Below are 23,038 nucleotides of genomic sequence, written 5' to 3'. Positions count from 1 at the left end.
TTCACATGCTCACAATTGCCCTGGGGAGAGAGAGGATTAACTGCACTGTCAGGTGAGGGGATTGTGACTCAGCAGTTAAGAGACTTGGTCAGCTGCTGAGAGCAGAACTGAGATCAAAACTAGGAACTTCTCTTTCCAACTAATGCTTTTAGCTAGCTGTGTGGTGTGGAATGATATAGGTAGGATGAGGCGGGAGGCTCTGAGTTCATGTCCCAGAATAGACCAGGGGTGGGTCCTAGTCTGAGGGCTCCTATCCCACCTCAGTGACAAGTTGCTATGTGAAGATGAGCAGCCAGATCCTCCACCTCCACTCACACAGTCAGTCTTCCAGGGTGGAGCCTCCTCAGGAACACATGTGTGTGCACGCATGCACACAAACTCCCATGTGTACACATATATGCAAACTCTCATGTGTGCGTGCATGCATGTGCACACACAAATACATACACACACACACACACACACACACACACCAGTTCCAAGCCCAGAGAAGTAGAAATAGCAATGGCCTTAGACACAGAGTCTTTATTTTTATACAAAATTATCCCATATAAAAATGTTTTATAAAATGCCAGAAAGTAAATAACTATCCCCCTTCCTGAAGAGGAAAATATCCCCAGGAGGGTTCATCAGACTTCCTTTTGGCAAATGGGTCAGCTGGTTCCTAAGGTCCTTGGGCAAGTGGACTCCCTGTCACTGTTCCTAAGACTTTCCAGGACATTAGCTCCAGAAAGAACCTTGGACTCTCTCATTTTACACATGGGAAAAGTGATGCTCAGACCAAAAAAGGGCACCCAAGCTCATCCGGCACCAGGGGCCTCTGTCTGCTCCTCTTTGCCCTGAAGCTCATAGAAAGTTCTCCAACCAAGATGTGCTTCAGAGGGAAAGCTAGGTCTGCTGCAGCACCTCTAAACGCCAGGCAGTAGGCCATGATGACCTCACATTTCACCTAGAAATGTACCTGGCAGCACAGGTGCCAGCACATGTGAGCTTCAGGGCCAAAGGGGTGACACAACCCCTCCTCCATATCACCTCTCTTGCTCTCAAGGATCTGCCAGAGTCATGTAGAGAGTCACTTCCTGCTTTGGAACCAAGGAGAAGATCCACAAGCCTTTGCCTTGGGTTTGTAGGCAACTGAGATTCCTTTCTTGCTGATCAGAAACCTGGTGAGCAGTTAAACATCTCTCTCTCTCTCTCTTTAGAAAAAAAAAAAAAAATGACTACTTAATACAAGTAACCTGGGTAGACAAAGTCCATGGGCACGGGGTCCTCAAAGGCGGGGAACGATAATGCAAAGCATCCAGGGAGGGATTCTGAGCTCATGGTTTAGAGGGGTCTTCCTCCCAGGAGCGGCACTCCCGGTACACCAGGAAGGGGTGGACGAACGTCAGAAGAGTGGTGAGCAACAGCGTCACGTTCACCTGCAGGGAGAGGAAGGAGGAAGCCAGTCTAGCAACTCTGAGCCACCCCCTCAAGCAGCAAAGGGGCCAGAAGCACCCCCAGTTCACATTCCACTTCCCACCACACACTATGGCGCCCTGAAAGAAGGACTTCTGACTATTTTTCATTCTTTTCTGTGAAGTAGGGGAAATAAATACTTCTCATTTCACAGATTAAGAAACAGGGAGCTAGAGAGCATTCAATGATTGACTGCTCAAGGTCACATGCGAAGCTGGGGCGGCACCTGTCATACCACCCATCTGAATGTTAGGTTAGATCCCCTGATTTAATAGTCAGCTAATTATCCTTAGTTTGAGTTTTTCCTTCTTTTTCTCCCAGTGACAGATTTAAACTCCTGTTTTACACTCTGCTGACTTTTTTAAAATGAGGCAAACAGAGGCAGGCAGGGGATCCGAACCCTGAATTCAATGTGGAGAGACATCTGCCCCTTAGCCGTGTGCCTCAAAATGTGTAAGTCTCTTTGAGCCACAGTTTCTACAGAGAACTACAGAGTCCCCCCCACTCTTAGGACGGGGCCTCTGAGCATCCTTCAGGTGTGAGGACCCTGTCTCTCAGGCTAACTCTAGTCCACGTGACAGCCTTGGGAAATGGCCTGCACTCACTTGAAGCAGGAAATATCTTTGAAGTCTTAGGTTTTTCTTAAAATTTTGTGAGGATTCTGCATCCTAGTCCAGAATACATTACTTATCTCCACACCCATCATAATTTTCCCTCAAAGCCCTGAATAACAGACTCTCCAGAAGGTTGTACCATGTTACCCTTGTGGCTTCAGCTGCCCCCAGTGCAAGCCAGGGGTACTCCCACTCACACTGATTTGAGAAGCAAGGCCGAGGATGTACCCATGTGCAGAACTCTGCTATAGCCCTGGCTCCCGCAGCCTGAGTCAGCTCTGGGTGCCCCCTGCTGGGCACCTTGCTGCCCTAGGGCTAGTATCAGCTCTGGACTGAGGCCTCCAGGAACCAGCCTTCCCACAGTACTCCCCCCACAGTACTCTCCCCACAGCACTCACGTATAAGGGGTTGTTCTGGAGGGGGCCTTTGATGAGGGTGAAGAGGGGGAACTGCAGCAGGGACACAATGGCTGACAAGGTCATCACCAGTCCAAAGAGCTTTCCAAAGTGCTCTGAAGGAAAACCGAGGAAAGAAACAGGGGGACCCAGTGAGCTTCAGGGGCCTGGGCTCTGTGGGCCTCTGTCACCTATGGGCTTCCAATTCCTGTCCTAGGCCTTCCTTTGCCCACCCACACAGCCCTTCCCTTCCCCTGTGCTCAGGCATTCAGACCACAGAACACGGAGAAGGCTTGTGCTGGCCCCGGGGGGAAGGGCAGGGATGCAGACACAGGCCATACCTGGGGAAATCTTAAGGAAAAGGCAGATGAACACACTATCAAAGAAAGCAGGAATGGAGTACCAAGGGCACAGAAAAGGGCAAAGGCTTTTTTTCCAATTACCCTTGGGAGAGGTGGCATTGAAGGAGGCATCCACTAGGAGACGGGCAGAGGGGCACAGCTGATGCAAAGGCTCAGATATGTGCATGCTCTCTCCTGCTCTTGGCCTCCACCTCCAGCATCACCTGTTCCCAAATCCAGTTGTCTTCACCTGACAACTCCAGGCCCACCCTCACCCCCCCCCCCAGGCTCTTTACCTCCCACCTGCTTCCCTTTGCCCCATCACAGAACACCCAAGCCCACTTACCCGAGAGTAAGGAAGGCAGCGTTGCCCCCATAGAGGAAGGAGCGGCTGACCACCTGCAGGATGAAGGTGACATACTGGAGGAGGAGGACAGGGATGGAGGCACAGAGGGCGAAGCCCAGGCACAGCAGAGATGTCAGGGTCAGTGAAGGCACTGCAGACAAGAGGGCCACAGCTGCAGCGGAAGAATCTGTTCCAAGAGGAAAGAGAAGCTGCCGTAGGTGAACCCAATGGAGCACAAGGGACAAGAAAGACCAGAGAAGGTGGGAGCAATATCCACAAGGCAAAGAAAAGACCATCGGCTCCAAATGAAATCAAATTAAAGCAAGGTTATAATTTTGACTGGCCGGGTTGTCTCTCCCAAAAACCATGGGAACAGAAGACAGCCCCGCAGCTCTCTTGGAGCACAGCTTTATAGCCCAGAAAGTCACACAAAGTGGGTGGGGGTGGTGTCTTGAGAACTCACAGATAAGAAAATTTTGACAAGCATAACACAAAGGCAGGTAGCAGATCTCAGCATGGAATTTATGAGGCACCATTAGAGTTTCAGAGAGGATCTCTATCTGGCCAGGGAAAGCCAGAATTTATGAAGCGCCACTAAAGTTTCAGAGAGGGTTGTTATCTGGTCAGGGAAAGCCAGGCATGGGTGAGTTCAAGGCTCAGGCAGGCATTCCAAGCAAGTTTAGAAATTGCAGTAATTTATAGTAAAGCTGAGATGATCTTTTTATGCCTTTGTGGCGAGATGGCTCCCAATCTTAAGAGGGAATTAGGCTGGGTTTATCAACTGTCCGAGCAGAAGTGTACGGGTCTTTCTTGAATTCTCTTCTCCTGCATGCTCTGCTGCCATCCCATAAATGACATTGATAATTCACCTCTCCTAAGTAGTACCTTTGGAATGTGTCCACTCCTCCCTGTCCCCATGGGCTCCTCCTACTTTCAGGGCACCATGAACTCACTCAGAGATTATTGCAATGGCTTCCAAACAGGCTCCATGTCTGCTTTTGCACCCGATACCCTGTAGCCAGGTGTTTTTTGATAGCACAGCTGGTAACAGCCAAAAACTGGAAATAGCCAGTGAGGAAGTGGGGCCCCAACTATGCTACAGCCTCATGGTAAGCCACAGGTAAGAGCAACCTCAGGGCAGAGTCACATAAAAAAGAAACCCCGCACCACAACAGTGTGTGAGTGCCTACAGTCGGCTACCTTTATCTAAGGAAGAGGGGCACAGAGACACACTTGTATATACACATGCTTATCGAACACTTGTATTTAAGAAATAATAAAAATGTTACTGTAAGAGGGAAGGAAAGGGGTACAAGGAACAGAGAAGGAAGCTAAACTTTGAATATATAATATATCTTGTTTCATACTGTTAGTTTGGGGGAGATGTAAAGTTTAAGATGTAATTTTAAAAAATTATTTAGTTATACATGGTCACAATATCTTTGTTTATATATTTTTATGTGGTGCTGAGGATCGAACCCAGAGCCTCACATGTGCAAGGCAAGCACTCTGCCACTGAGCCACAACCCCAGACCAATTTTTTTTTTTTTTTTGGTATAGGAACTGAACCCAGGAAACTGAGTAATACCCGCAGCCCTTTTAAAATTTTATTTTGAGATAGGGTCTCACTAAGTTGCCCTTAGTGGCCTTGAATTTGTAATCATCCTGCCTCAGGCTCCTGAGTAGCTGGGATTACAGTATGCACTCCCATGCCTGGCTTTAAAAATGTAAATCTTTTAAAAACACAATTAAATTAAAATAATGGGAGGGGGCGGGGACAAGCAAAGCAATCCCAAAATATCAGAAACAAAATAAAATAAAACAAATGAACATAACTCTGTATCAAGTTGGTGACCCTTCAGACTGTAATTTTACTGTACATCTGTAAAGGGATAGAGTCTAAAGCCAAAAACAGAGAGAGGAAGGAAATGTGGGGGTGGGGGAGAGGAGAAGGGGAAGGAAAGGAGGGGAAGAGGGGAGAAGGAAGGAGCAATAGCATTTGGAAATTGCATTCTTCTTAATACTGATGTTGCTAAAACTAGTGATCACATTTAAGATTATCTGTATGTGTGTGTGTGTATATATTATATATATATTATATATATATATATATATATATATATGTTATTGGGAAACAAGATTTCAAGAAGAAAACAAAAGAGACACAATACAAAATCAAGGAAGTGAAATGTGAATGAAAATATCAGCATTAAGTATTCATGGTACATTTTTTCTTACAAAATCTTTTATTTATTTTTATCTATCATAATTCTATCCAATGCCTGAAAGCAGTGACATCACAGGAGCAATTAGAAAGCCTGGCATGAAGACTGCAGCCTCTAAATCCCATTTAACATTTAAGGACCCAGGATAGTTGGAGAAATGGCCAATTTCAGATCTGGGGCAGGAAACGCGCCTAAGGAAATGAACCAGAATACCCAACAATGCTAAAAAGTAAAGACACTGTCTCAAGCTATGGGGAGCATGTCTAAAAGACACAGATGCTAGATTAGTAAAGTTCTCAGTGGCCAAAGATGGTAGCATTTGAGCATTAAGAATAGTGAGGGAGGGGCTGGGGTTGTGGCTCAGTGGTAGAACGCTCGCCTAGCACGTGCGAGGCCCTGGGTTCGATCCTCAGCACCACATTAAAATAAAGGTATTGTGTCCAACTTCAATTGAAATATAAATATATAAAAAAGAAAAGAATAGTGAGGGAAGCTGAGTGCCGTGGCCCACGCCTGTAATCCCAGCAATTAAGGAGGCTAAGGCAGGAGGATCACGAGTTCAAAGCCAGCCTCAGCAACAGCAAGGTGCTAAGCAACTCAGTGAGACCCCATCTCTAAATAAAATACAAAATAGGGCTGAGGATGGGGCTCAGTGGCCGAGTACCCTCAATTCAATTCCCGGTACCAGAAAAAAAAAAAAAAAGAATAGTGAGGGAAGCAGGGCTCAGTGGCACATGCCTATAATCCCAGCGGCTCAGGAGTCTGAGGCAGGGGGATTGCTAGTTCAAAGTGAATCTCAGCAATTTAGTGAGGCCCTGAGCAACTCAGCGAGACACTGTCTAAAATACAAATAAGGGCTAGGGATGTGGCCCAGTAATTAAGTGCCCCTAAGTTCAAGCCAAAGCAAAAAAAAAAAAAAGAAGAGGAAAGGAGAGAGAGAGAGAGAGAGAGAAGAGAAGAGAAGAGAAGAGAAGAGAAGAACAGCCCAGGAAGCCAGCTGTGGTGACACACACCTGTAATGCCAGTGACTCGGGAGGCTGAGCAGGAGGACTGTAAGTTCAAGACCAGCCTCAGCAACTTAGCAACTTAGTGAAACCCTGTTTCAAAATAAAAAATAAAAAGGGCTGGGGATGTGGCTCAATGGAAAAGCACCCTAGGACCAATCCCCAGGACAAAAACAAAACAATAGTGAGGTGTCTGGTGAAGCTCAGTGGAGAGCACTTGTGCAGCACGCATGAGGCCCTGGGTTTCATCCCAGCACCAAAAAAAAAAAAAAAAAAGGAGGTGAAGAAGAAGGTGACAAGTGACAGAATGGATTGAAACATGTCAAAAAAAAAAACACCTTTTTTTTTTTTAGTTGTAGATGGACACAATATCTTTATTTATTTTCATGTGGTGCTGAGGGTCAAACCCAGTGCCTCTCATGTGCAAAGCAAGTGCTCTATCAAGAGCTAAAGCCCCAGCCCCCTCAAACATATTTTAAATGAGACTTTAAGACAGAAAGAAGTAGTCATCCCCAGGGACACTAAGGCACCAACTCTTTCCCCTGAAACTGCTAAAGTAGGGGGAAACCAAGCATTTATTTCAAGGGAAGGAAATAGTAAGGAAAGTCTTTATAGAAAAATTCCAGCTATGAAAAGCAGAAGGAAAGGAAGAAATATAAAATCATCCTTTTACAGCCCTAATAAAATAATGGGTCTAGCCATGGATCGTCAGTGGCCCCTAAAATCATTAGGCGAAAGGTTGATGGGAAACAGACGGATCAGACTGACAGTGTCCGAATCAGCTGATGAATCTTAACCGCATCACCACAGACAGCAGATACCAGGAGCCTGCTCACAGGAGGGCAGAGGAAGACCACGGTTCCATCTCTGAATGATTCTTGCCAAAAAAATCAAACTGAGTCTCTGTCAAGCCTCTAATCTGCCTGTTTATAGGAAATACCCAATCAGAGGAACACTTTGAAATGACACCAAAAAGATGCCAAATGCAAAATGTGGGAAACTCGACAGGACAAATAACCCAGTTCCTTCAACAAGTAAACAACAAGGGAAAAGGCTCAGGAGACATTGTTACAGATTTTAAAAAGGCACAGCTACCGAGAACACTTGTAGACCTAGGATCCTAATTTGAACAAACCAACCCTAAAGCTACGTATGAGACAACGAAGCGAATTTGAACAGTGACTGCACATTAGACAGTATTAAGAAATTATTCTTCCTTTTTTAGGTGTGACAATGATGTCATGGTGACATTTACATAAAAGAGGCCCCGCGTCAGAGATCCAGGCGGAAGAATTTGCGGGTGAAACGACATGCTGTCTGAGATTCTGCCCCTCCCCATTCCTGACCCCCACAGGGTGAGGTACCTCAGCAGCCCAGTGTCCTCCCATCATGTCCAAGGATCGTGTCCAATCTCTCGGGGTATGGTGAGCAGCCTGGCCCCTTCTCACCCCTCTGCTTCCAGGCCCTTCCCTACAGCTCCCCGAGAACTCTGTGCCCTGGTTGGCCTAGATCACGTGCCAGGATCCACCAGCTGCCTCACTGTCTGGCTCTCTTCTTTACTCTCTGGCCCCCTCCCCTCATCTCCTCCCTTTTTACTCTTCCCTCAGTCTTAGCTTAGATGCCATTTCCTCCAGGAAGCCTTCCCTGACACCAACCCATCTTCACCCAGAACAAGTTACATGACCTTCTTTGGGTCCCATTATCCCCTGTGTGTTTATACAGGCTCCTCGTCTGCTACGGGGTTATGACTCACTGAAAACTGCAAAATATCATCAAGTTGAAATGCATTCAATACACATAACCTGCTGAACGTCACAGCTTAGCCTAACCTACCTTAACGTGCTCGGAACATACGTCTCAGCCTACAGTGGGCAGAATCATCTAACACAAAGCCTGTTTTATAATAAGGCATTGAATACCTCATGTAATTTATGGGAGACTACATTGAAAGGGGAAAAACAGAATGGCTGTACTGTCAGGGTTAGTCACCATCAGAAAGTCAGAACCCTGGGGTAGGGACTGTCTGTGCTTGGTGGGTCGTAACTGACTGATGACCTGTCTTGCTCTACCCGCTAGTTGGAGGACAGCTTGAGAAAAAAGGTGTATCTGACTCATCCTCTGCTGAACCCCTGGTGTCTGGCCCTGTCGCTGGCTCTTAATTATCCCTCCGTGGCCAGTGGCTGAATGAATGAATGAGCGCAGGGAGGAGAGGTTAATACAAAAGAAGACAGCCTGAGGTAAACGAGGATCTCTCCTCTCCTGGTCCCTCAACCCATCTCACCTGTCCTTTTCACTTCCCTCTGGTACCTCTGCTTAAGCCGGTCCATGAGCAGCCCGTTCCAGGGGGCACACAGCACTCCGAAGAACTGAGTGATGGCAAAGGCGTTGGTGTAGGTGCTGACTGCAAAAAGCAGAGAGGGGTCAGTGATAAGAGATTTCCAGGCCTGATTTCAGGAGAGGATGCCCCCGCCCGGCCCTTGTCCTGCCTGTCCCTGCCCCCAGGCCCTCTCGCACTCCTCTGGGACACAGGGCCCATTCCTCCCGCCCCTCAGGGCTCCAGCATGGGCCAGCTGGGCTGCCTCCCAGCCCCCACACACACCCTGCGTCCTGTCCCCGCCTGCCAAGTTGGTCAGCAGAGAGTTGAGCGTGCCGATGAAGAGGTAGTGCCACAGCTGGATCACGGACAGCCACACCAGGTGCCAGGCAAAGCGCCGAGACAAAGCATAGCTCCAGAAAGAACGGAGGTTCTGCTGCTGCGGGGGTCCTGAGCTCTCTGAGGAGAAAGACGAAGGGGGCGTCAACCATAGGGAAAGTGGAGGGGAAGGAAAGGCAGAGGGTGCCTTCCCAGGACAGGCTCAGGTCCCGTTCACCTTCCAGCCTGAGTCAGGAACTCATCCGGTGTGCCCTGTGAGCTGCCTGCAGCCTGCACACCCCCATGGCTGTGCCTTGTCATCTGGTCCTACCACCTTGAATGACCCTCCGAGTTCTTCCGTCTATTGAAATGTGATCTGCTGCTCACGGTGTGCTCAATGACACTTCTTGCAATAATACTTTCCTGATCTTTCTTAGCCACAAAGGTAAAAAGAAAGACAGAGGAGAAAGAGCCAATGGGAAGATCACTGGTGGACAGCTACTGTTCTGGTCTGCTCCATATCGCCTCCCTTGCTTTTGGTCCCAGCATCTTGAGCTTCTTGGGGAAATCTCCTCTGCTCTATTCCTCCTGGTCTAGATGGGACGATGAGCTACACCTTATGTTTCTCACCCAGGGTTGACCAGTTACCTCATTCTCCTAAAGGGACAGAATGCCCAGAAGTATCCTGGCTCTACATCCCCAGGAGCCTGGCAAGTGCAATTTTCCCCTTGATTTTATGAGCTTCCCAGAGTCCTATTATTCTTTCTTGTTAAAATAAATTTTTATTGTGTATATTTAAGGTATGCAACATGATGTCATGGGATACATATAGATAGTGAAGTGGTTACTATAGTGAAGCAAATTAACATATCCATCATCTCACATGGTTATCCACTTATTTTTTTTTTTTTAAATCCAGAACAGCTAAAATCTATTCACTTAGCAAAAATCTCAAATACAATACAATTGTATCAGCCACAGCCCTCATGGGTAGATGATCTCTCTAGACTTAATCATCCTATGTATCCTTTGGCTACCTTGTATCCTTTGGCTCCAGCTCCCTGTTTCTTCCTTCCAAGTCTTGTCTTTATTTCTCCTACAGCCAGCAGTGGCTGATTTGTAATATTTGTAACCAAAGAGAGAGGAAGGAAAGGAGGCAGCAATGGAGACGGGGGCCATGAGAGAGGGCAGAGCCATGAGACAGACATGGGGACAAAGAAACCAACATCAGTGCACTGGCACCGCAGGTGAGAGCAGGCCTGGAGTAGGGGTGGGGAGCCAAACAATGGAAGGCAGACTTCACTGGGGGCAGGATGAGATGCAGAGAGAAAAGAGGAACACAGGAAAGGAACACAAAAGGGACAAAAGTCCTGCCCTCTCTAATGCCTCTACAAAGTGAGGGGGCAGAGAAGGTCCTTTCTCCACCCCTCCTGTCCTGACTCAGCCCCTGGGGTGCTCCTGACGGGAGGAGCCAGGTGAGGGCCTGGTGAGTGGCAGGAAAGGCCAGGTTCTGAAGGGGAGATGAGCTGACCAGCAGGGCTCACCTCCGTTTGATGAAAGACACTCATTTGACTGCAGCTCCCCATTTTCGGGCTCAGCTGTTTTCTTCTCTTCCTTTCTGGAACCACGCCCAGAACACAGGCTGTGGAAACAGAAGCCCCAGTAGCCAGGCCAAGGGCTGTGAGCTGCACCCAAGACCCAGACTGGAGGGAACAGTGCAGTGGATCCCCATTTCCCCATTGCCCTGCACAATGGAGCCACCTTTGAACAACCCCAGTGTCCAGGCAGCAGCCCAGATGGATCCGATCAGGACGCCTGGGGGTAAAAATCAGGCTCCCATTTTTCAAAAATAATCTCCAAATGATTCTAGTGATTCTAATATGCAGAAAAGTAGGGGATGCTCTGGTAGCCTGGGAAGAGGACGGGCCTGGGGTTCCCATCTCAGCCCTGCCTCTTCCTAGCTTCGGGAACATTCTCAGATCCACCCCTTATGGGCCTCATTTTTCCCATTTAGAACATGGAGGTAAGAGCTGGGTGCAGTGGTGCGGGCCTGTAATCCCAGCAGCTTGAGAGGCTGATGCAGGAGGATCACGAGTTCAAGGCCAGCCTCAGCAACTTAGCAAGTCCCTAAGTAACTCAGTGAGACCCTGTCTCCAAATAAAATATTTTTTAAAAGGGCTGGGGATGTGGCTCAGTGATTAAGTGCCTCTGGGTTCAATCCCCAGTACAGAAAAAGAATATCTGAGAAGATTGTTGTGAGAATGAAATCAAAGGGCACTTGGAGTCTGACAATTGGGAAATGAGCAGCAAATGAACACCCTCTGTCTACTCCTTGTATCTGAGTGCAAAAATTATCACAGGTACTCACCCCCTCTGTATCTCCACCCTTTGCAATGGGACTTATCAGCTCTTTTTCTCATCCCCTGAATCTGAGCTGGCCTTGTGAATTGCTTCAGTCAAAAGAATGGAACAAAAGCAAGGTGCCTGCCGCAGTCTGGCTGGGCACAAATCACGAGCCACTGAAGCAGGAACAAACTTTATTTTTAAACTGCAGGAAAACACTTCACACAGCTCCCGGGGAAACCTCCCGAACGCCACGAGGCTTGTCCAGGAACCCCCAGCCGGAAATATATCTCCCGGAAATCCCTCCTCCTGCACTTCCCCAACCAATGGGAACTCTCGGGGAATCCCCGGAAATCCCCATGAGAACTCCAAAATAGTGCCAGAACTCAAAAGTTGCGGCAGAGGCGGATAGTAATGCCTCGCCTGTCAATCAATACTGTTGGCAAAATGCCAGGGGCCATACAGACTCGGCCGTGGCTCTCAGCAGGTGCCAGTCTAAATCACAAGAAAACTCCTGCATTTCTGCACTCTCTCGGAACCCTGACACCACCACATGAGCAAGCCCAGCCCAATCTGCTGGAAGATGAACCATGTAACCCAAACATCCCTACTACTCCAAACCCCATAGTCTACTAAACTAGCCTACCCCTAGATAGTGCATCAGATGGTCGAAGCATAAGCAACCCCACTTAAATCATTTAAATCTGGCCCTGGTCTGTAGAACCAGCCAGCTATCCAAATTGTGGAAAAGAATAAATGCTTAGTATTTTAGACCACTGAGTTTGGGGGTAGTTTGTTATGCAGCAATAGCTAACTGATACACATTCCTGTTCCCATTCTCCTCTCCTGGGACAGGTTTGCTCTTCCTTATCTGCTGTACCTCTTGCTTTCCACTCTAGATCTAGGATTTGGCCCACAATCCTTACCCATAGCTGTAGTTGGGAGGCAGTGGGTAGGGAATGTGCCCCCGGGGCATCAGGAGGAAAGTACGCCCGACATGCCAGATACTACATGCAGAGAGGAAGATGAAGGAGGCCCTAAGGCTGATGCCCTGTTCATAAAGAAGCTACAAATAAAAGAAAAAAGAAGTCAGTGCACTCCCCCACATTCATAGCAGCATTATTGATCCAAGCATCCATCATTAGATGAATAGATAAACAAAATGTGGTCTATCTATTCAATGGAATATTATTCATTCTTAAACAAGAAAATCCTGACACATGCTAAATATGGATGACTCTTGAGGATATTATATCAAGTGAAATAAGTCAGTCACAAAAGGACAAATTCTGAATGGTTCCACTTACATGAGATACCTAAAGTATGCAAATTCATAGATAGAAAGCAGAACCAGGGGCTGGTAGGCAGGGTGGGAATGGAATGAGAAGTGTTTTAATAGGTAGAATATTCCACTTTTATATAAAAAGAGTTCTAGAGGTACATAGTGGTTCCACACTGTGAATGCACTTCCTGCTACAAACTAAATACTTAAAGATGGTTAAAGTGGGACATTTTATGTTATGTTTAAAAAGTCAGGGTAGCTCAGTGGCAGAGCATGTGCTCAGCATGCACAAGGCCCTGAATTCAATCCCTAGCACCAAAATAAGCAAATAAATAAAGAAAAAGAAAAAGAAACGTCAACGGGAGTGGCAGGAAGTAGAACCAGTTTCCTAGAGGAGTCTTAGCAGGCCTCTTGCTCACACCCTGGAGGCTGAACAAGGACACCCTGCTCCCATATTCCCTCAGCCCAGGGCCCAGCCAGATGCAGGGAGCCATCCTGTCGCCCTTCGTCACAGTCTTGTGGAGTCTCCTGGTAGGGCTCTCAGGGATCTCCCAGCCAATGGCTTCCCACACACACCAATAGCAGGGAAGTCTTTTTGTTCAAACAAAATTTACACAAAAACTCAACTTAGCAAACACATCCGTGGGAACCTGCCAAGTTATCTTCCCCTGCATTCTCCTTGGTGACCAACAGCACATCAAAGGGAACTCCTGAGTTTCTCGACACCAGTTCAAAAACCACAGATCTGGTCTAACCCCCTCCTCCCTCTACAGAGGGTGACTGAGGTCCTCCATGTGCAAGGAATCGCCCAACATCAGAGGACGCAGCCAAGTTGGATTAAACTAGGGATCCACCTCTGGAGGGGAGGGAAATGGTGGCATGCCCAGGGGAAGGGAGAGAACCTGGAAAGTAACCTTGCACCAGGGGTCAAAAGGCTTGCGTACCCCAGGAGTTCAGTCTCTGGGTCACTCTCCAAGCCAAGGTGCTCGGGGGACTAACTGAGGTTCATTTTGGGGTCGGGACCTCCAGAGATCCTCTTCTCTTGTGATCCTCAGGCAGCATCAGCTGCTTCTGGTCCAACACAAACCCCAGCATGGGACTCACACTCTTTCACCCCTTCCCCCTCAGCCATATTTCGTGTGCTGACTTTTATCCTCCAGCCTGTTGCCTCGTAATCAAAACATGGCAGCCATAACTCCAGCTGTCACATCCTCCCAATGCAACACTCGAAGAGGAAAGGTAAGAAGGGAGACGGAGGAGGAAGGCTTTCATTTTACTCCATTCTCATTTTCCTTCAGGGAAGAAATACCCTCTGAAGTTCTTGCAGAACCTCCTTCATCTCATTTAGAAGGTCTTGAGCCAGGCGCCCTCCATTCGCCTGTAATCCCAGCAGCTCAGGAGGCTGAGGCAGGAGGACTGTGAATTCAAAGCCAGCCTCAGGAAAAGTGAGGCGCTAAGCAACTCAGTGAGACCCTGTCTCCAAATAAAATACAAAATAGGGCTGGGGATGTGGCTCAGGGGTGGAGTGTCTCTGAGTTCAATCCCTAGTACCTCCCCACCCCCCCAAAAAGAAGAAGGGCTTGGTCATATGTCCACTTCTGACCGTCACTGGTGGTGGGTGGGGAAGGGGGAGATGCTGCGGTTGGCTTAAACACCAATCAGGGTTCATCCCCTAGGCTGGGAAGGTCAGCAATATTAAACTAACGGCACTGGTAACTGCATCCCCCTGACACCTACCATCAGCCCTTAGGAGAGCTGCACAGACCCTCTATCTGCCCCTCTTGTCCACCAGCCCCTTCCCACCTCCTCATCCAAACTAGAGGCTCATATCAGCACACACCCCATTCCAAAGGGCCCCCAGCCTCTGCCCACACTGCCCACACATATCCATGCTGTAAAAAGTCCAGGTGAGGCTGAGGAAGGGGCTTCCTGGTTACAGCTCAGGCTCCAGAAACAGAAAGGCCTGGGTTTTAGCTCAAGTATGGCCTACTAGCTGCAGAACTGTCAGCAAAGCACCTTAACCCTGCAGAGACTCATGGCTTCATCTGTGAAATGGGGGGGGGGGGGGGCGCAAAGTAGTGCCTACTTCAGAGAATTGACAGAAATCACGCAAAGTTCATGGGACAAGCGGGTGGCAGATTTCATGTCACTTAGAATGGCAATTACCAAGAATACAAGCAACAAAAATGTGGACGAGGATGTGGGGAAAAGGCACACTCAGACACTGCTGGCGGGACTGCAAACTGGTACAAACACTCTAGAAAGCAGTATGGAGATTCCTTAGGAAACTTGGAACGGAACCATCCTTTGACCAGTTATCCCACTCCTTGGTTTATGCCCAAAGAACTTAAGATCAGCATATTACAAGGATGCAGCCACATCAATGTTTATAACAGCTCAATTCACAAGAGCTAAACTGTGGGACCAACCTAGATGCCCTTCAATAGATGAATGGATAAAGAAACTATCCATATACACAATGGAATATTGCTCAGCACTAAAAGAGAATAAACTTAGGGTATTTTCAGGTAAATGCAATAGAGAATATCATGCTAAGCCAATCCCAAAAAAACCAAAGGCTAAATGTTTTCTCTGATAAGCAGATGTTGATCCATAATGGGAGCAGGGGCAACATGGGAAGAATGAAGAAACTTTGGGTTGGACAAAGGGAGGCACGGGGGTAGGAAAGATGGTGGATTAAGACAGACATCATTACCCTACGTACATGTATGATTGCACCAATGATATGACTCTACATCATGTACAACCAGAAAAATGAAAAGTTGTGCTCCATTTGTGTACAATGAATCAAAAGGCATTCTGCTGTCATATATACCTAATTAGAATAAATAAATAAATAAATATCAGCACACTACAGTGACACAGCCACATCACTGTTTATAGCAGCTCAACTCACAATAGCTAAGCTATGAAATCAATCTAGGTGCCTTTCAATAGTTGACTGGATAAAGAAATTGTGATATACACAATAGAATATTATTCAGCCTTCAAGAAGCATGAAATTATGGTAATTTCCAATAAATAGATGGAGCTGGAGAATATCACGCTAAGTGAAATAAGCCAATCCCAAAGAACCAAAGGCTGAATGTTTTCTCTGATATGCAGATGTTAATTCACAATGGGAGCAGGGAAGCTAGGGAAGAATAGAGGTACTCTGGATTAGACAGAGGGGAATGAAGGGAGGGGAGGGGTTGTGGGGGTAATAAGAATAGTAGAATGAATTGGACATTACCCTATGTGCATGTATAATTACGCGACTGGTATAATTCTACATCATGTACAACCAGAAGAATGAGAAGTTTTACCCTATTTATGTATGATATGTCAAAATGCATTCTACCGTCATGTATAACTAATTAGAACAAATTTTAAAAAAAGAATACCCAATTCTGCTATTATTTACCTTAATGAATAGGAAGATTGCAGAGGAAGAGTCAAATGCTCCATTGTAGAGGGTGATGATGGTAGAACGGTGTTTGCCAAACAGGTTCCCAATCTAGAGAAGACACAACAAGTCTGGACCACCAATTTACTCATGGAACAACTCTATCTTGAGAGTCCAGCAAGCACCAGCCACGCACAGAACCTGCACCACCCTCCACCCCAAGAGCTCCCCCCCCCTGGCTTGGGCCAACCCCATCAGAAGCAGCCAACTGTGGAAAAGTGCCCTCCTTCCCTCATCCCAACCACTGACACTCCACAGACCCACAGCTGCAGGTTGGTGATGAGAAACAGGATTCCCCCGACGGTGAGCATGGGCATGGCCAGGAAGAGTAGCACAGCCGAGTCTAGAACCATCAAAGTCAGAGGTGGGCTGATGCTGCAGCAACCCAAAGATGACCCCAAATGCCAGCACATCCTCCCCTCTCCTCCAGGAAGCCCTAGATCCCACCTGCTTCAGAGGCCCAACAACCCTGGACCCAGTTTTCCCCAGCTTCTAGCCTCCCTCAAGGGTCTTAGAGTACAGATTTTCCCAGCTGTGTCTGCAGAGTTACCTTTTTTCCACTACAGATGGGTTTAGGTCTGTGGCAAACCACAAGCACCCCCTCCTCTTCACCCCCCACACTATGAGGGAAGAGGACATCAGACTCATCCGCCCGTCCCTGAAAGCCCAGTCTCTAATTCACTGCATGACCACAGCCTTGAGCTGTTTTTCTGGGTCTGTGCCTCAGTCACCTCATCAGTTCAATGGGAACAACAGTCTCTACTTTTCCTGCCACACGAGGGTGCTGGGAGATCCGACTGAGAACACGGCCACGGTCTTTCCTTTGTTCCTGAACTCGGCCACGGTCTTTCCTTTGTCCCTGAACTTCAAGTTATTCCTTCATGTCAGGCGTGGTCCCTGACATTGGAAGTGCCAGACAGAAAAGCACGCCTCTTGCACTTGAAAAGACTGGCTGCAAGCAGATTGCTAAGACAGGCCTGGTAAGCACTGGGTAATTGCAAAACAAGGGCCAGGGCCGAAGGAACTCTTGGTAAATTAGTCTTTCCCAAACCACAGACTTCTGCCCTCCTTTACGATTTTGGCCATAACCTCTGCCTGTCCTATTATTTGTTAAAATGTTTTCTTTAGGGGATGGGGGAGGGCAGAACCCATGCTTAGCATGAGCAATACCCAGGGTTCCATCCCCAGCCCCACAAAGAAAGAAACTACTTTCTTTAAGTTGACCCACTTTTATCCAAAAGAAAACCACTTGAAGAGACCCTTTCTAGGGCTGGGGATACAGCTCAGTTGGTAGAGTGTTTGCCTCGCATGCACAAGACCCTGGGTTCAATCCCCAGCACCACACACACCAAAAAAAAAAAAAAAAAAAGGAGAGAGATACTTTGTGTCACCACGGTAAGTAGAAACCCTTGCTCCCTGGTTATGAATGGGAGTGTAAATGCAAAATTAAATACAACAAAGAAAAACAATGTTATCGACCTGCTCCTGTCATCAGGGTGTTAGACTAGCCCCAAGAAAACAAAAGGAATGAAAGAGAAATAAAATCACTGTTCCAGCAGGTGACTCAATGTTTGTTAATGAAGTTGTCTGGGCTCTTAATATCTGTTTGTGTGTGTGTGTGTGTCATGTGCTGGGGCTAAGATCCTTTTGAGTAACTACTGTTGTGTAACCTGAGAAGCCCTGAACTGGGCTAATTTTAGAGCATTCATGCTATTTACCATCTCAATTTCTGTACTTATAAAAACGTCCATGTCTCCTAATGAACTAAAGGTTGGCAGAGACTGCTTTCACAAGAGTTATTGGGGCTTCCAGGCCTTTTCCAGAACAAAAAGTCCCTTTTTTTTTTTTATGGAGGAAGAGGGGGAAGAGTTGCTCAAACGATTCACAATGGTGAATCAAACACAAGCCAGCCATATTCAGCTACTCAAAAATTACTGACAGGCTTTCGATTACCTGAGGCCCGTTTGATAAGGAGCACAGTGTGAAGTCTTTGGCCTAAGAGGTGCCAGGCTATCTCACAAGATCTGTTTGGATCTCCGAGGTTGCTCAGCATGAATGCAGACCACCCTTGACATCATCTCCGGTATAGAACCCGGTTATGTGCTATACCTTGAATTCCTAACCCCAAAGCCCCCCAGGCCCGCCTCCCACCAACTCTGGAGCAAGTCTTTGCCAAGGGTCCCTCTCTGGCCTCAGTTGGCTCTTCTTCATAAAGGAGGCAGGATGGATAAACCAAGTTGGAATTCTTAGATTTTAATAAAGGGGAATATTTGAAAAATAAAAAGCTTTTGAGTATAATAGAGTTGTCAACTTTTATCCTGCTAAGTAAGGACACTTTCAAAACTCATTCATATTTTCATTTGATTTTTTTTTTTAAAAAGAAAGAGAGACCATTTTTACACCTCCAAGAAGGAAATAATCCCTTGAATAAATCCTCTCTGAAGCAGCCCACTTCCATTGCCCTTCCTTCTCACATTTTCTCGGAAGACTAAGCTGTGTTCCCAAAACCAGCAAAAACCTCGTTATCACTGAGGGACTCTTGCAAGCTGATCTCTGAATAACCCCAGGGTGCTTGGGCTCTGGTTGACACCCTCTGTACCTGGCCCATCTATCAGTGCCCCTCGTCTTTGTCCCTCCTCCCACCTAACATGACTCACCTGCAGAGGTGAAGGCTATGGTCAGAGTGGCACTGGTATAGAAAAATCTGAAATACAGAAAAGAATACCGTCAAGGAAGGAGAAAGCCCAGAGCCACATCCCCAGCCCCCCATCCATCTCTTTGACAGCTGAGCCCACACAAGCCTCCCTGGGGTGCTGCTCTGGGTCATATCAGCCCTCAGCAGACCACTGCTTATCACTGAACCTGGCCAAGAGCACAGAGATCCGAACACAGAAGCCAATGGCAGGAGCAAACTATTCCTCTCCCTGACCCACCTGTTGCCTGAAAGGGAGACCCCCGCTGTCGCCCTCCAGTCCGAGGGGACCTGAAATCCCACCACTGCAGACACCCAGAAAACCTTAGTAACGGAGCCCTGGACAGTGATGGGGTGAGGAGGATAAAGAACAAGGCTGAGTTGGTGTGAGGACTTTTAGGAGTGACAGAAGGGTCCCCAGAGTGAAGGGAGTCAGAGAGGAGCAATCTTGGGTGTGCTAATTTTGTAACCCTGACCCCAGGCCAGACCTCACAGGACGTCAGCCTGGGTTCCTGCTCAATTCAGCAGGTGATAAAAAGACACACTGTTCTATGGAGCCAGGGGAAGGAGGTGAGGAAAGGCTAGAGAGGGTGCGGGGGAGGAGGGCGGGCCTACAGACACATCCTGCCAGCCAGCTACTGCTCAGGAGCCTGCCAGGACTGTCCCATCGCCTGACCTGGGTTTCCCTCCCAGCCAGGCAGCTGCCTGAAGAATCCCTCTTACTCGCCTCTGCCCAGGCTGGGCCTTTGGACTTACATGGCTAAGAGGCGGGCCACGGTGGTCTTAAAACGGTCAAAGATGTAGCCAGTGGGTAACGTCATGAAGTTGTTCATGAAGGAGGCCACGGTAAAGATGAGAGAGAACCTCTCATCCTGGGCTTTGCAGTTCTCATTAGTCCAGGATACATGGGATAAGCTCCCATCATCCCAGCCTCCCTGCTAGGTGAGTGCCCAGTTCGGGCTCCCCTCCCTCTAGGACAGCTCACCGGGCAGAAGGCTCTTCCTCAAGCTGGGTTAAGACACAGCTGTCCCTAAAGATTCCTGCCCCCAAGACACCCCTTGGAAGCCCCCTGCATCTCCTAGACAAGAGGGGGACTTGCTGACACTCCTCTTGCCCTAGAAAGGCTGGAAAGGTGAGCAAGAGGTAGAGTCCTCCCTATCCCTTCCCAACCTCCTGGGGACCTGGCTCAGCGTCCTTGGAAAAGCCAGCGCTGTCCTTACCAGCTTGCTCTGTGGCGTTGCTCAGGAGACCAGCATCTGCTTCACAGAGATCCTCAAAGTAACGCTCTGTTTTGAAGACAAACACTAGCGAAGCCCAGCCAAAGAGGACACCCGCAAAGCCAAGGCATTCCAGCAGCCCCGTCAGAAGGGTGGCCACACGAAGGGGCAGGCTCGGCCCTGCCATGGCCCCAAATCCTCAAGTCCCACTTTGTCCTCCTGGACGGACCACACAAGTTGCAGGTCCTGGTGTGTGCCCACTTGGAAAATTCCTTTGGCAATTCCTTTCCTTCAAGGAGCTCTATAGTTCCAACTTTTGGGGGCCTGGGCAAAACCCATCAGTGGATGATTCTCTGGATCCTGAAAAACAAGGTAGAGGCTGCCTGTGGGAAAGGGAGAGGTGGACAAAGGGGGAGGAGGAAGGGCAGAATGATTATGACCCCTGGAAGGAAATTTCGGGAATCACACCTTCACTGGGAATGTAGATCGATGGCAGAGGGTTTGGCGTGTGCAAGGTTCAATTCCCAGCACAAGCAAAAATAAATAAATAAATAAATAAAAGTAAATAAATAAAAAACTTTTCATACATCATCTCATTATTGCATCTGAATACCAACTTGGCAACCCAGAGTCACAGATGGAAGTTAATGTTGTACCCAAAGTAGCCCAAGCAGCAGGGTGGGAAACAGGAACTCCTGAGCTCATTCTGAATGGAGTCCACTAAAACAGGAACAGCCCCCCCGCCCCGGACCCGGTGCAGGGGGGCTCGACACAGAGCCAACACACATTCTCACCACCTCCCGCAAGGCTGATGGTTTGCTACCTTCACTTTACTGGCACAAAAGTTTCAGGGGACTTCCTGAACTTGTCCAAGGTCACACGGCTAATAGTCACAACCCAGGCCACACGAGTCCCCAACTCCGGACGCGAGCCTTGCCTAGGGCTCCCACGCCTCGTCCCCGCCGCCCTCCGCACACCAGTCCACTTGCACCGAGCCCCGCGGCCACTCGCGCTGCCCGGAGCCGCCTTCCCGCGGAGGCGCAGCCGGGCCCAAGTCCTACCCGCGCGCGCGACGCCTGGGGCTGCTGTCGCTCGGCGCTGGCGGGTCGCGCTCTGGATCTGCGCCTGACTCCGCCCCTCCCAGGCCTTTGCCGGCCTCCACCCGCGCCCGCCCGGAAGAGGATGGGACAGGCCTCCTCATCTCCATCACTTCCTTCTCTCTCTTGACCCCCGCCCCTTCTTCTCCTTCTGTGGCCCTCCAGCACGCCAGCCGAGTCTCTTTCCGCCCAGCTCCCTGGTCCCCTTCCTGCCCCAAGCAACTTGGTTTTCACAACGTTCCAAGCCCAGGTCCACCCAGGGAGATGATGCATGCAGAGCAAAGGGCTTCAGCAAGCACGCGGACTCGCACTCGTATTCCGGGTGCCTTACCTTGACCACTTAGGTGGGCATGGAACGTATTGTGCCTTGTTTGCCCATCAGCTCAACCCTCCCCCCCCTCCCTCCCCCGCCATACACACACCCCGCAGAACTGCCAGGAAATCCCCCATCACAGAATCAAGGAGCCAAGAATTAGGACTAAGGGGCTTTTCGGCTTTTCAGAAACCATTCCCGGAACGGGGGCCCTGCTTTTCACCCCAAGGACCCCTGTGATTACTCCCTGCTTCACCCCCCCCCAGCCCAGATTCTGAAAGAGCCTTCCCACCAGACTGCATTGATTAACTATTCATTCATTGCCCCATTTTTTATTAATCAAAGACATATATAATTGCCCATCGGAGCTTGTGATCAGCATGAGATAGCCAGCCTAGGCAGCTGGTTGCTATCTTTCCAGCACAGAGCGAGTGAGCTGACGTCTTCTTTGGCCTGGATGGCTGTGTCCTGTCAAAAGCTTCATTTGAGGGAGAGTTTATTGCATTTTAGATGCAATCTGCAGGCCCTTATGCCCAGATTCCTGGATCCCCAGGAACTCAAGCTATTCCAAACCCAACCCTCTTTTTTCAAGAAGCAACCATGGTTAGGGTAGTGGAAGGCCAGAATCAGGAAGTGTTTTCCAGATCACTGCCAAAGCACAAAATATAAAGAAAGCCTGTAGCCACCAAAGTGGCTTGACTGTGTGGGGGAAGGGCAGAGATGGTCCTGCACCCCAAGGATTTGCAAATTACACCGCATGAGGCAGGCTCTTTTGCTGCCCCATCTATAAAATGAGGACAATATCACCTTAATTACAGAAACCATCCCCTAAGAGGTATTGGATGGGTGTGTGGAGCTGGTGTAGCAGGCTGGCTGCAGGGTCCTGGGTTTTCCTGTTTGCAGTTTATGTAGACAGAGCCAGAGAAGTGGACTTGGGAGGGGACCTCAAAGCAATTTACCCAAGGTCTCTCTATAAAGTGGCAACACTACTCATCTCCCAAGTCTGTGTTCTTTACACCCCAGTCTTAACAGCAGATTCTTGGAAAACAAGGCTTTTCTTGAAGGAGAAGGAGAAGGAGAGGAAGAAAAACTAAAGTTATGGAAGGAAAAACCAAAAAAAAAGAAAAAAATATATAGCAGCCCAGGACAAACAGGACTTAAGATGTGGGGTTTTCTTTTTTTTACTGCAAGATACAAAGATACAGAAATTAATGCAAGCCCTAGCTTTTGCACTGGCTTACATTTTGCTCTCCTGAGGACCTGGGGGATAAAAAAAGTGGAAGTAGCAAGGAAAGAACAGAAAAAGTCAAAGCCAGGAGAGAGAGATTTTAGAATGTAAATTGGCAGGAGCAGTCAGAAAGGCCCAGCTCACAGGCTATCTGTGCATCCAGGACTGGAGCACAGGACTTGGGTCAGGCCACCCAGGACTCTAACCACTTTATCTTATTAAGTCTCTCTTGGCTTTCAGTTCCCCCACTCTAGACCCCAACCATATCTACAAAAGGCACCAACCACCTCTATGAATGTGGCTGTCCTCCTAAAACTGTTGGGACAGAATATTAGAATATTCTCTGCACCATTCCCATCTTATCTGGTTCGAGTTCCAGCAGCTA

The 23,038-nt window shown here is 48.3% G+C and overlaps 2 protein-coding genes across 7 annotated transcripts in view; one reads left to right on the top strand and one right to left on the bottom strand.

Annotated features, from left to right (window-relative positions):
• Positions 1-23,038, top strand: part of Serping1 (serpin family G member 1) — a 258,370-nt gene that overhangs the window by 91,712 nt on the left and 143,620 nt on the right. The gene's annotated exons all lie outside the window — the stretch shown is intronic.
• Positions 506-21,170, bottom strand: Slc43a3 (solute carrier family 43 member 3). 6 transcript variants are annotated; one of them, XM_058579617.1, is made up of 13 exons: positions 21,077-21,170; positions 20,019-20,375; positions 19,555-19,684; positions 18,764-18,810; positions 16,367-16,449; positions 16,065-16,157; positions 12,285-12,424; positions 10,560-10,657; positions 8,983-9,156; positions 8,665-8,784; positions 3,160-3,341; positions 2,471-2,599; positions 506-1,421 (listed from the first exon to the last, which is right to left on the bottom strand). In XM_058579617.1, the coding sequence occupies exons 2-13, from the start codon at positions 20,200-20,202 to the stop codon at positions 1,320-1,322; spliced, it is 1,482 nt and encodes a 493-aa protein (XP_058435600.1). In that variant the 5' UTR covers positions 20,203-20,375; positions 21,077-21,170; the 3' UTR covers positions 506-1,319. The 6 variants fall into 6 exon arrangements, 5 of the variants coding, with proteins under 5 accessions (XP_058435600.1, XP_046301700.1, XP_058435599.1 ...); XM_046445744.2 differs by lacking the exon at positions 21,077-21,170 and adding an exon at positions 20,839-21,070 and having other exon boundaries at positions 2,471-2,583; positions 3,155-3,341; XM_058579616.1 differs by lacking the exon at positions 21,077-21,170 and adding an exon at positions 20,839-21,070.

The sequence above is a fragment of the Marmota monax genome, unplaced genomic scaffold (assembly GCF_021218885.2).
Source record: "Marmota monax isolate L192 unplaced genomic scaffold, Marmota_monax_Labrador192_F-V1.1 WCK01_AAM20220418_F8-fsc00038, whole genome shotgun sequence".
Classification (NCBI taxonomy): Eukaryota; Metazoa; Chordata; class Mammalia; order Rodentia; family Sciuridae; genus Marmota; species Marmota monax.
Note: the sequence above shows the minus strand (reverse complement) of the source record. Positions and strands in the feature narration are given on the sequence as shown.